The sequence below is a fragment of the Lepidochelys olivacea genome (genome assembly GCF_965140295.1).
Source record: "Lepidochelys olivacea isolate rLepOli2 genome assembly, chromosome: 5".
Taxonomy (NCBI): Eukaryota; Metazoa; Chordata; order Testudines; family Cheloniidae; genus Lepidochelys; species Lepidochelys olivacea.
In genome coordinates, this window is record NC_140415.1 from 92,671,702 (window position 1) to 92,685,566 (window position 13,865).

At 41.1% G+C, this 13,865-nt stretch overlaps 1 protein-coding gene across 4 annotated transcripts in view; it reads left to right on the forward strand.

Annotated features, from left to right (window-relative positions):
- KIF27 (kinesin family member 27) overlaps positions 1-13,865 on the forward strand; it is a 52,255-nt gene that overhangs the window by 22,775 nt on the left and 15,615 nt on the right. For all 4 annotated transcript variants that reach the window (XM_084628635.1, XM_084628633.1, XM_084628636.1 and 1 more), the window contains 8 exons: positions 989-1,132; positions 3,698-3,904; positions 5,550-5,725; positions 6,139-6,272; positions 6,907-7,062; positions 9,133-9,338; positions 9,825-10,022; positions 10,384-10,494. In XM_084628635.1, coding sequence (XP_084484761.1) covers positions 989-1,132; positions 3,698-3,904; positions 5,550-5,725; positions 6,139-6,272; positions 6,907-7,062; positions 9,133-9,338; positions 9,825-10,022; positions 10,384-10,494 — 1,332 coding nt within the window. The remainder of the gene's footprint in view (positions 1-988; positions 1,133-3,697; positions 3,905-5,549; positions 5,726-6,138; positions 6,273-6,906; positions 7,063-9,132; positions 9,339-9,824; positions 10,023-10,383; positions 10,495-13,865) is intronic.

A 13,865-nucleotide genomic window follows, 5' to 3' on the forward strand; every position in this document is an offset into this window, starting at 1 on the left:
ACTGGCATTTCTCTTAGGGAGTGTAATGGCATGCACCTACCTCTTGCGAGTGTCCCCTTCAGGTTGGGTGTGACTGCAGTCTTTAAACAGTCCTAGCCCTAGGACCAGGCCGTACTTCCAGGGCTTCTTCTCTGGAGGCAATGGTTTTGACCTAGCTGGGCCCCTAAGTAATTCAGATCCCCTTCTTGGGGTTTATCACTGTCCAATTCTAGGCCATTTTTCCAGTGGCCTATGGTGGTGGGGGAGGGAACCCGGGCCCACCCACTGCTCCAAGTCCCAGCCCAGGGACCCTAAGAATAGCAGCCACACGCCACCGTGTCCCTTTAACAAAAGTGTTTTCAGTTCCCTGGGCCACTTCCACATGGCCCCAGCCTTCACCAGTCCTTCAACCTTACCTTAGGGCTCTTCTATGTTCAGGCCCAGCAGCCAACCAGGAGCTCCTTTTTGCTCTCCCAGTCCCTGCCAGCACTGAGCTGTCCATGGTGCTGCAGTTCCCTTTGACCAGTCAAGAGCACCAACTGAACTCCTCTAGCTCCAGCAAGGAACTGACTGTGGTCTGCACTGCAGCTCCTTTTATACTGATTGGCTAGCCCTTTGCAGCGTCCCCAGATTCACCATGTCCCACTCAATCTGTCTAAGAAGCTTAGAGGACCTCTCTACTGCTCTTTTTCTGGGACAGGTGTTGCAGGACCCTGAGGCCTCCAGCTGGGGGCCTCTTGGCCTATTCCACCCCATCATATGGAGAAAGGAACTTATCAAAAAAAAGTAAGTAGATGATGAATAATACTGAGGGAATAATTAGAGATACTGCATCTTCAAGATCTACTAGAATCAGCACATCATTTATGGAAAATCTACCAATGGTATACCTTGGGAAATTTTGCAGTTCAGATCTGCTTTTCTTAACACCATATGAAGAATCTCTTCATTATTCTGTTGTCAGAATAACACCTTTCTATCCTCACCCTATCTCCTTTTTGTTATCTAGCAGGCTTTAGCTACGGACGAAGAAGTATTCAGTCAAAAGGAGCTTGAGCTGAAGGTATTACAGGATCAAATACTGACATTGATACAGGAAAACCAAGAACATCTGGAATCTCTTAAAGAGGCACAAGAAACAAATAAATTACAGGTAGGTTTTCCTCTTGCACATTTTACTGTGTAAGTTTGGTTCAAATAAGATGCATATTAGAATGCAGTAATTACTATAGTTACTAAAATTTGGGCCATATTTTGCAGCCCTCAGGCAAGTTATTTTCTTATCAATGAGAATTTTGTCTCAGGCTGTACTATTTATTCCTTAGATTCCATAACTGTGACCATTTATGAGAAAATTATCTTTGTCTAGTGGCTAAAATACAGAACTGAGACTACTGCAGACTTACTGCATGACCTTAGGTGAATCACTTAATGTCACTTGTTCCCTGTCCCATCCGTAAAACAAGAACAGTAATATTTACCAACATTACTGGAGAGTAGTGTCTCTTAATTCTTCAATATTTGTAAAGCTTTTTGAGATCTTTGGATGGAAGGGGTTATAGAAGTGTCTGTTGTATTATAATACTAAAAAGTTTAGAGATGAAATCTTGGCACCACTAAATTAATTGAAGTTAATGGGAGCTTTGTCAATGGGACAGGATTTCAGCCTAAATATATAGGAAGATTTGCTAACACAGGAATCAGGGTAGCAGAGTGGAGACACTACTTTCCCCTCCATTTGGAGCATTTCTCAATAAAATAATTATGATGGGTTTAGTCAATTGCCTGGTAGCCAGAGGACCATCAGATTACAAGTGGAATATTCAATATATTTCTCCTAAAATTGACGATCTCATAAGATCCACAAATATTACCATCCCCTAAAACTTATGAAGAAAATAAGTTGTAAATATTCCAAGTATGGGAGAATCAGTGCTGTTCTCCTCATTCTCCTTTTTCTGTCTTTATCCCATCTTATCTTCCCTTCTCCTCCTCCCTCTGTTGATGCCTTATGAGCAGGTCACTGCGTAATGTGACATAAAAGGCGAGTAAACCAATTATCACCTTCTTCTTCTCTTGCTCCTTCTCTTCCTTTTCTGCAATTTCTGGTGAGGTACAGGTCATTTTTACCTTGACTAGCTACACTGAGGTAAAAACTACCTGTGCCTTGTCTCCACTGAGATTTTATGCTGAGATAGCTTTCTCAGCGTAAAATCCATTTTGATGTAAAAACACATCTGTTTTCAGTGAAGATACAGAGGTTAAGAGATTTGCCTAAGTCACACATCAAGACAGTGGCAGACCCAGGATTAGAATTTGAGTTCCTGGCTAACTTGTAAGTTCACTAAACCATCCCTTTCTATTTAAAATAAAAATCAACTCTATGAATCAAATAGTTTTTAATAGCATTCACAAGAATATGTGATTTGATTGGCACTTCAAATTGGATCAGAACTGTAAAAGTAAATTGCAGTACATACACATGGTATTATGTGCAAATATCATATCTTAAGCAACTGAATGTTGCCTGACACTTCCCATTGTAAAACCTTATTTTCAATAGCTTATAAACTTTCCAAACTTAAACCATTTGGACTAAAATTTTCCATGTTGGGTGTGTCTGATTTATTTAGTTATTTTCATTTCAGCAGAAACATTTCAGTCATTTTTGAGAATGAAGTTAGGGGAAAATAAATTATTTTTCTGTGTTAAAAAGAAATTCTTACAAACATTTAGCTGATAAGTTCTACTGCTACTGTGTTTTGGAGCACGGACTTGAAATTTGGCAGGGGATTGCCCTGTTGTCCCCATGGAGAAAACATTCAAATCTGGCCAAGTTTTAATCCTTTGAAAATTGTAAGTTTGCACATGATCAGTAGAGACTTGTTAAGCATTTTGCAGCTAAATTTCTCAAAGATTCCATGTATACTGAGACTACTCCATCCTGGGGAATCAGGGTCTGAGCAAGACTTCCCCTGTAGCGGCTTCTCCTGGTTGCTATGAGCCAGTGTGGTGAACTGTTTTGAACAATGTTTTGAACAATGCACAAAAACTGTTGTGGGAAAGGCAGATAAGTAGGTTCTCCAGACTAGCATCATTGGCAGAGTTGTGTGGGGCAGGCAAGATCAAACCAAAGTCCTGATCCTGCAAATGTTTATGTACATACTTTTATTTATATGAGTTCACTTACTTGAATGGAACTACTTGTTGAGCAAACATACACATTGTGCTTTAGGATCAGGTTCCAAGGTTGTAACTTCCATTTTGAATATCAATTTTGGCTGACTCATATTTTGTTCTTTTCCAATTATGCATTAATAAAGCAAATATGGACTCACAAGTATCCCCTTCAGCTCTTTTAATCTTCTTATATAACATACCTGAGATGGGCCTGTTTGAAAAGGTTAATGATGTTTTTAACAAACCTTTTTGAAGTTTGTTCATTATGCGGTGCATATTTTTAGATTAATTTAATTAAAATTGTATGTTTTAGAATTCAAAGATTTTGCACCTCCATCAAATTTTCTATTTCAAGTTAGCACTGGTGCATTGCATAAACTTAAGCCTTGCAAGAGAATTTAGGTTCAGTGTACTACACCAAACACAGCACCATGCTAATAGCTTTACCATTCAAACCAATGTGTTTGTGGTTAGAGTAATGTAAATATAATGTAGAGCTGGCACCTAACAGGGTTTTTTTGTTTGTTTGTTTTTTGAGAATGAGAAAATGGTGGAACAGCAACTCCTTATTGATCAGCTGAAAGATAAGTTAGAGAAGCTTACTGTGACTACAGCTTCAGTATCCAGAAGTGCTTGTGGAGATGGGCCAGCTGCTATGACATCTGCAAGAAGACCATATAGTGTGCCACTCACTAATAGTTTAGTACATTCCATTCATATGGCTACAGGACTGGAGTCCCGAAAGGTAATGACTAAACACATTTTTTATTTTTCTCCTTCGTTTTGTAATTATTCTGATTTTGGTACAAGAGTTGAAAGGAGATACTAACAGTTGCATTGACATTTTCTGTTTATATCACATTAAAGAGTGTGAAACATTAATTTCTGATCTGTGGCAACGTACACAGCACCAGTTTATCCAGTGCAAATGTATTTGTACAACCTCCAGTACAAAGGGGCTGCACTCCTGAGTGGGCCTTTAGGTGCTAGTAAAATACAAATAATTACTAATAATGATATATTTATTCCGTACTAATTCCAAGAAAAGAGTGCTGTGTACTGATTTGCCAGTATCCCATTCTGTAACAGTTGGAACCAAATTCTCAAAAGTATCTCCATAGATTTTTCCAAAAAGAAATCCAGAAAACTTGCACAACCCTCCTCATTGTTTGCATGCAAGTGCAGGTGTTAGCAGATTTGTGTATGAAGTTGTAACAAGGCTGGTTCTGGTGGGACCCAACTGAGAATGCCAATTCAGGACAAACTGCTTAAAGCAGGGCAGTTACAGCCCAAGACTGGGGTTTTTCCACCTCTAAGGCAAACCAAACCAGACAGACAGAGAGGACTTTGGTTTTACCCCACTGGCTAAGCACAAGTCACACAAGCAATTCCTTAGACACTCCAGTTTCCCAGTATCACCACCAGTGCCACTCATTATGGGGACAGATGGTTATGAAAACCAATACCCCAGTAAAAGAGAAAAGGTTGTCTCGATCCCAAAGGACCAAGGCCCAGACCCAGGTCAATATACAAGTTAGATCTTATCCACAAATCACACTGTTCCCAATCCTTTAAAATCTAAAATTTAAAGGTTTATTCATAAAAGGAAAAAGATATAGATGAGAGCTAGAATTGGTTAAATGGAATCAATTACATACAGTAATGGCAAAGTTCTTGGTTCAGGCTTGCAGCAGTGATAGAATAAACTGCAGGTTCAAATCAAGTCTCTGGAGAAGATCCACAGCTGGGATGGGTCTTTCAGTCCTTGGTTCAAAGCTTCAGTGTAGCAAAGTTCCTCCAGAGGTAAGAAGCAGGATTGAAGACAAGATGGAGGAGCTGCAGCAGCTTTTTATATTCTCTTGCCATGTGGTCTGTCTTTCTTTGTTCCAAAGACAAGCTGTCCATCACATGGCATGGAAAAACCTCGGAGTTCTGTCCATAGGCATGTCCCTGCATACCTTGCTGAGTCACAAGGCGTGTCTGCCTTCTTTCAATGGCTCAGTTGTATAGCTGATGGCCCTTAATGGGTCATCAAGCAGGCTAGGCAGAGCTGACACCAACTCGTCTGGGGTGTCACCCAGAAGCATAGCATAAATTTGAAATACAGACAGTATAGAGCCAATATTCGTAACTTCAATTACAAAAATGATACACACATATAGACAGCATAATCATAATCAGCAAACCATAACCTTGTCTTAGACACCTCATTTGACCCCCTTTATGTAAGATTTGGTGCCACTACAGGACCTTGGTTGCAATGATGATATATACGGTTCCAGATTATGTCAATAATGTCACAGAAGTCCATTTGAAAAATCAGCCCTAAATATTCCTAGCTTTCTGCAAATGACTTTACCCCCAGTTTTATTTTTGGGGTCTCTTGGAAGGTACACACCAGCCCTCCTACTTACTCACTGGCCCGAGTAATGGCTGGATTTCAGACTCGCAGGCAAATGATATTGGGTCATATAGAAGACCAAGATGAGGTCCTTCACTGCCACTTCTCTGATCATAGTGATGAAGAAGAAAGGAACACAGACAGCAAAAAGAAATCAGCATTTAGGTAATCTTTTTGTTGTTGTTTTATTCAGTCTTTAAAGCTTTCACTCAGAAAGAGCTATATTACTGCCAAATACTGGCATATCATGGAGCCAGTTTACAGTGTCATTTTATGTAAATTTGTAGAACCTCCTGACATCACAAAATAAGTGAACACAATAGGTATTGCTAATGACCTACTCTATTCCATTTAACATAGCTTTAGATTGAATGCCTCTTCACTTTAATAAGTATGTCTTGATCCAAGGATCTACTTGCAGGACCTGAAGGGAGCAGGTGGTGGTAAAAGTAGATTTATGACACACATGCAAGTCTTTGTAGATTTGGGACCTAGTGCATTAGGATTATATAATCTGGTATGAAATTTTTAAAAAATCATAAATTTGGAATATGGATTGGTTTTCAATTTCTTTTTAGGCGTTCCATAAACCGCACATGGACACGGAAACAGACTCTTCTTTGTTCTCCCCTTCAACTGACTGATCTACAGTTCCAAATGCACAAGTCCAATTTATCAAATGAAACCATACTGCAGACTGACACTGTCACAGGTAACAATTACAAATGGAAATTATGAGATACTAACATATGCTTATGTCACACCATGAAAACGTACATTTTTAGTGTTGTTAATCTTTTCCATTCAAACATGGACTTTAAAATAAAAATACTTTTGATGTCCTCATTTGGAATTGTTCTTAAATACTTTTTTTGTGAAGTACATTCATGTTCTTACTGGTTGGTGCTTTAAAAATAATATTTAACATTTATATAGTGTGCCACATATCCAGAGCATTGTGTAGATATTTAATTAATCCTCACAACACCTTTGTAAGTGATGGAGGTAAGTTGTATTATCCCTGTATCACAGATAAAGTGAGACAGAAAAGTGAAGCAACTTGTAGAAGGCCACATGTGGCTGCAAGTACATTATTTCACTCCCCTTTGGGTCATGGAGCATCAGTGGGTATGTTAGCCAAGGACCTTTCTTTCCCAACTTAGTGCTCCTACTCTGTATCCTGTCCTGATTTTGTGCAGATGGCAGGTGGTGAGGAAGAGACTCCCTGTATCCTGTCTTTCTGATTCCCTCCCCAGTGTATATGCAGAGAATAGGCCAGGATTTTGTCCTCTGGATATATAGCATGTTCCAGATCTTTCTTCTCAGCATTGCCCCTTTCTTTCAAGGTGAAGAGATTGAATGCCACCGTAAGAGTCGTGTAATAAACATGCAGAAATTAAAGAATTCAGAGCTGAGACTCACCGAGGCCAAGCAAAAGATGAGAGAACTTGCACTTAATATCAAAATGAAGGAGGAACTTATTAAAGAAATAGTAAAAACAGGTAACTGACTTGTGTAAAGCACATTTTAATTCAAAACATATACAGTATAACCTTAGAGTTATGAACACCTCAGGAATGGAGGTTGTTCATAACTCTGAAATGTTCATAACTCTGAACTAAATGTTATGATCTTTCCAAAGTGTACAATTGAACATTGACTTAATACAGCTTTGAAACTTTACTATGCAGAAGAAAACTGCTGCTTTTAACCATCTTAATTAAAATGAAACAAGCACAGAAAGTTTCCTTACCTTGTCAGTTTTTTAAACTTTCCCTTTATTTTTTAGTAGTTTACATTTAACACAGTACTGTACTGTACAGTATTTGCTTTTTGTCTCTGCTGCCTGATTGTATACTTCCAGTTCCAAATGAGGTGAGTGGTTGACCACTCAGTTTGTAACTCTGAGGTTCTACTGTATGAAAGAAAGTAAGGATTAGCTATTTAATAGTCCTAGTTGTTTGTAATTAATATGTAATTAATCTTAATCAGTGGGGGCTATTATAAAATCATTAAGTTTTTGTCACTTCTTTTAATAATTGTTTACTAATTGTATTATCGTGGCACCTGGGGCCCCAGATGTGGGTTGGGGCCCCACCATACATTTATTAAATACCTTCATTAAATATTTGGTGTGCTTTCCTAATGATTTTTTGTTCCATAAATATCTCTATATTTTTTCCATGTCATGTCCTACGAAGGGAATGTCCTTCTTGAACTTGGCTGCATTCAAATTCCTCTTGAAGATCTACTTCTACTTTCAGAGTGGTAGCCGTGTTAGTCTGTATCAGCAAAAAGAACGAGGCGTACTTGTGGCACCTTAGAGACTAACAACAAATTTATTTGAGCATAAGCTTTCATGGGCTAAAACCCACGTCATCAGATGCATGCATTGGAAAATACAGTGGGAGGTGTGTGTGTGTGTGTGTATACACACACATACACAGAGAACATTAAAAAATGGGTGTTATCATACCAAGTATAATGAGAGTAATCACTTAAGGTGAGCTATTATCAGCAGGAGAAAAAAAAACTTTTGTAGCATGGGGACACATCAGCCACACTATCAGAGGTTCGTTCACCTGCACATCTACCAATGTGATATATCTATCATGTGCCAGCAATGCCCCTCTGCCATGTATGTTGGCCAAACCGGACAGTCTCTACGTAAAAGAATAAATGGACACAGATCAGACGTCAAGAATTATAACATTCAAAAACCAGTCGGAGAACACGTCAATCTCCGTGGTCACTCGATTACAGACCTAAAAGTCACAATACTACAACAAAAAAACTTCAAAAACAGACTCCAACGAGAAACTGCTGAATTGGAATTAATTTTCAAACTGGACACCATTAAATTAGGCTTGAATAAAGACTGGGAGTGGATGGGTCATTACACAAAGTAAAACTATTTTCCCATGCTACAAAAGTTTTTTTATTTTTTTTTCTCCTGCTGATAGTAGCTCACCTTAACTGATTACTCTCGTTATGCTTGTACGGCAACACCCATTTTTTCATGTTCTCTGTGTCTATGTGTCTGTCTATCTATCTCTGCCTACTGTATTTTCCACTGCATGCATCCGATGAAGTGGGTTTTAGCCCACAAAAACTTATGCTCAAATAAATTTGTTAGTCTCTAAGTTGCCACAAGTACTCCTCATTCTTTTTACTTCTACTTTGACACTTGCCAGAATCTAGCTGCCAATAATAAGAGTGTTACTGAGAATAGTCTATGTATATTTTTGGTAACTGGGTTATAAATACTTTGTACTATCCAGGTGAGTCCTATCAACATCTGGCATCTTATCTGTATATTGTACTCCTTCCCCTGCCTTGTGCCTGTTTGTTAGGGTATTCGATTGTGAATTCTTAGGGAAAGAACTATGCCTTTTTTTCTGATTGGAACGTGTCTGGTACGCTGTGGGTGTTACCTGAAATAAATGCTAAGTAGTAATAAATTCTTTAGATGTATAATTAAGGATTAGATTTTCATATGGAATTTGGAAATAGTGGGGGTTTTTTTCAATAAAGCAATTTTTCAAGAAATTTTGTAATATTTTGTTTTTAAGGCAATGATGCTCAGTCTGTAAGCAGGCAGTACTCTTTGAAAATAACTAAACTGGAACATGAAGGTGAGCAAGCCAAGATAGAATTAGCTGAAACACAAAAGCAGCTTCAGGAGCTGGAGAACAAGGAGCTGAGAGACATTGCTGAGAAAGCCAAGTTACAAAAAGAGTTTCGGAAGAAAATGGATACAGCTAAATTAAAAGTGCAGGTAGTTTTTTATTTTTGTCATTAGGAGTTATGAATTACTGCTCTATCCCATAGAACACTTAGGGCCTAATCATCTGCTCTGTTACACAAGTTTTATGCCAATGTGACTCCATTGAAGTCAGTGTAATTACAGTAGATAATCAGGCCCTCAATGTACCAATAGTTGGTACTTGCATGTATCAAACAATATCCTTATGTGAGAAGTGTATTTTCTTACTAGAAAGGTGGACAAAAAAGAGATTATTGGATAGCATGGATGTGCTCACATACCATGGTGTTTGGCAGTTGGTAAGAACTTAGGGAGAAAGTTTGCAAATCAATTTAAAGCAATCTGCTTTGTAGCACAAGTCTTCTATCAAAATACCACACTAAATCCTAAACCTGTGCAAATATCAGTGGACTTGTTTACTGCTATTTGTCCTAAGATGTGTTTTTTGTTTCTTTAAGTGTTTATGCTGTTAGACTGAAATATGCCATGTGAATTCAGGTCTTACAGAAGAAGCAGCAGGACACTAAGAAGTTGGCATCATTATCCACCCAAAATGAGAAACGGGCTACAGAACTTGAGCAGACTGTGAATCACATGAGGCAGCAGCAGGCCCAGCTACAGAAAAGACTGCGAGAGGAAAGTGAAAAAAAGAAAATTCTTGAGGCAGAGATTGCAAGGGACCAACAGCGAATCAAAGTAAGAGGCTATCTTTTCTGTATAATGGATAAGCATATAGTACAGTTTCACCCCATCACTTTCTCATAGATCATGATGCATAACTATAAGGCTTCCCATAAATACAAGGAATGCCATTCAAGGTAGGAAAAATCAAAATGCATACAAAATCTTTTCACCTACAATTTTTACAAATTACTTTCTTCTTCTTCATGCTTTTTTATTTTACTGTCCATCTCCTATCATTACAATACAGCTTCCATTAGTGGAATGAAAATCTTATATCTTATATACTGACATGGGCTCCTTCAGAAAAAAACTAAATGTGATGACAATAGACTCAACGAGGCTGGGAAAATAGTTTTATCTTTCTTACTTACAGGAACTTCAGTTAAAGACAGAGCAACAGCAGAAAATTCTCAAACTTAAAAATGAAGAGATTGCTGCTTTTAAAAAGAAGAAAAACTTGGCAGAAACTTCACAGCAATTACAGGTAGCTAATTTATTCCAAATTTGGTGGGCCTTGAGAAGCAAGGGGAGGGGAGACAAAACTCATTATCCCCCACCCCACCTCTTGATTAGCCTTGTTTGGGAGGAGGGAAGATTCTGTTTCCTGATTGGCAGAACTGTACTCAAATCAATTGTTAGATGCCCTTCTTTCTTTGAAGCAGGGATAAATTGGCCATCAAAGGTAAAGAGAAAGGTAATCCTCCAGCAGGGAGCAGGAATAACTTCTGCCTGCCTGCTTGCCCTCACTCTCAGTGATGGTTTTAGTTTGGCTTTATTGTGGTACAATGAACTTAGTTTCTGGTTGGCACAGGGGTACAAGGTTTCTGCTGTACTTGCTTACAGGCTCTGGATTGTGGCTGATTGTCGCTCAGAGTTGTAAAAGACTTTTGCCAGCAGCTGGAAGGGGTATTTTACCCTTTCCTCTGGTCATCCACTAGGTGAGGCTAGCTGGTGGGTTGGAGGGTGATGAATTGGGTTTTTTCCCCCAAATGTGGACAGTTTCAAGGCTCTCTTCATAGAGCTTCTGTTACTTGTGGCAACTTTAGTGTAGCAACCTCTGTGACAATGCCATCTAGATTATTCCAAGCCTGAACATAGGACCAAGAGTGAATGGGCAACCGAGTGCAGTGGGTGGTAGGATGGGGTGCAGAAAGCATTTAAGACTGAGAAAAAATTAGAGGCACCATTGTCTGTGTCCAGCTCTTCATGAGGGAAGTGTTGGTTCAGGGCTGGTTGCCTATGGTCAGTATTCTCTTCAATCTCTGCGGTATTGGCTGCTCCAGCATTAGCAGTGTTGGGAGCTAATATAGCCAGCTTTTTGGCTCCAGCTGTTATTTTCAGTACTTCGTTGATGTTATGAACCGCCCTTCCTCCAGTGCAATTCAGTTAGGTTCGAGAGAGACCTAGGTGGATTTTAACCATTTATTGAAAACTACAATAGAATCCAAATATGTGATCCTGAGCTACAGTACAGAAAGTAAAATAAAGACTCTCTCTCCCTGTTGGTGGTCTGGCGAGGCGTATCAGTTGCGGGCAGATGAACCTTCTTCTGTGTTCAGAGTCTGTCACCTCGCCACCACATGGATTAGCTGTAACACTCCCCCATATATCTTAAGTTATGCATGCGCCTTGTGATGGCCACAAGCTGGGCTTAAATTCAGCCAGAGCTGTCCGGAGTGGAGCTCCAGTAAATATTTTCAAACTTGCAGAGCTGAAGCCCTGAGCCCTGGTGTGTTCCCTGGTGCTGAAACCCTGAATCCTGGCGCCTCCCCATGAGGTTGAAGCCTTGAGCCATGGTGCTGAGACGCCCCCCACTCCACAGCTGAAGCCTGGAGCACTGCTACCACACAGGGCAGAAGCCCCTAGCCCCACCACCCCGCCATAGGGCAGAAGCCCTGAGCTCCCCCCCTTCCCCCCAGCTTAGCAGCTGACACCAAGCCCCAAATCCTCCCCTACCCCTGCTGGGTTCTGGAGTTTTTATAGCACGTTGGGGGTGACATGGGGGGCTCCAGGAAATAATGTATGAGACTTTAATTGGCAGCAGGTTTCAAACAAGCAAAAAAGGAAGTATTTCTTCACACAGTGAACCTGTGGAACTCTTTGCCAGAGACTGTAACAAGGTTAAAAAAAGAACTAGATAAATTCACAGAGGATAGGTCCATCAATGGCTATTAGCCAGAATGGACAGGGATAGTGTCCTTAGCCTCTGTTTGCCAGAAGCTGGGAATGGGCGACCGGGGATGAATCACTTGAAGCACCTGGCATTGGCCCCTGTCGAAAAACAAGATACTGGGCTAGATGGACATTTGGTCTGAGCCAGTATGGTTGCTCTTGTGTTCTTATGTCACATTTACAGCATGTCCAGACATGCCCAATCACGGTTCCCTCTACTGCCAGAAAATGTGAAATACATGCTGAGAAGATAAACATTAAGGGTATGTCTACACTACGGAATAAGGTTGAATTTATAGAAGTCGTTTTTTTAGAAATCGGTTTTATATATTCGAGTGTGTGTGTCCCCACAGAAAATGCTCTAAGTGCATTAAGTGCATTAACTCGGCGGAGCGCTTCCACAGTACCGAGGCTAGAATCGACTTCCGGAGCGTTGCACTGTGGGTAGCTATCCCACAGTTCCCGCAGTCTCCACTGCCCATTGGAATTCTGGGTTGAGATCCCAATGCCTGATGGGGCTAAAACATTGTCGCGGGTGGTTCTGGGTACATATCGTCAGGCCCCCGTTCCCTCCCTCCCTCCGTGAAAGCAAGGGCAGACAATCGTTTCGCGCCTTTTTTCCTGAGTTACCTGTGCAGACGCCATACCACGGCAAGCATGGAGCCCGCTCAGGTAACCGTCACCCAATGTCTCCTGGGTGCTGGCAGACGCGGTACGGCTTTGCTACACAGTAGCAGCAACCCATTGCCTTCTGGCAGCAGACGGTGCAATACGACTGGTAGTCGTCCTCATCGTGTCCGAGGTGCTCCTGGCCACGTCGGCTGGGAGCGCCTGGGCAGACATGGGCGCAGGGACTAAATTTGGAGTGACTTGACCAGGTCATTCTCTTTAGTCCTGCAGTCAGTCCTATTGAACCGTCTTATGGTGAGCGGGCAGGCGATACGGATTGCTAGCAGTCGTACTGTACCATCTTCTGCCGGGCAGCCATGAGATGTGGATGGCATGCAGTCCTTCTGCACCATCTGCTGCCAGCCAAAGATGTAAAAGATAGATGGAGTGGATCAAAACAAGAAATAGACCAGATTTGTTTTGTACTCATTTGCCTCCTCCCCTGTGTAGGGGACTCATTCCTCTAGGTCACACTGCAGTCACTCACAGAGAAGGTGCAGCGAGGTAAATCTAGCCATGTATCAATCAGAGGCCAGGCTAACCTCCTTGTTCCAATAAGAATGATAACTTAGGTGCACCATTTCTTATTGGAACCCTCCGTGAAGTCCTACCTGAAATACTCCTTGATGTAAAGACACCCCCTTTGTTGATTTTAGCTCCCTGAAGCCAACCCTGTAAGCCGTATCGTCAGTCACTCCTCCCTCCATCAGAGCAACGGCAGACAATCGTTCTGCGCCTTTTTTCTGTGCGGACGCCATACCAAGGCAAGCATGGAGGCCGCTCAGCTCACTTTAGCAAATAGGAGCACATTAAACACCACACGCATTATCCAGCAGTATATGCAGCACCGGAACCTGGCAAAGCGATACCGGGCGAGGAGGCGACGTCAGCGCGGTCACATGAGTGATCAGGACATGGACACAGATTTCTCTGACAGCATGGGCCCTTCCAATGAATGCATCATGGTGCTAATGGGGCAGGTTCATGCTGTGGAACGCCGATTCTGGGCTCGGG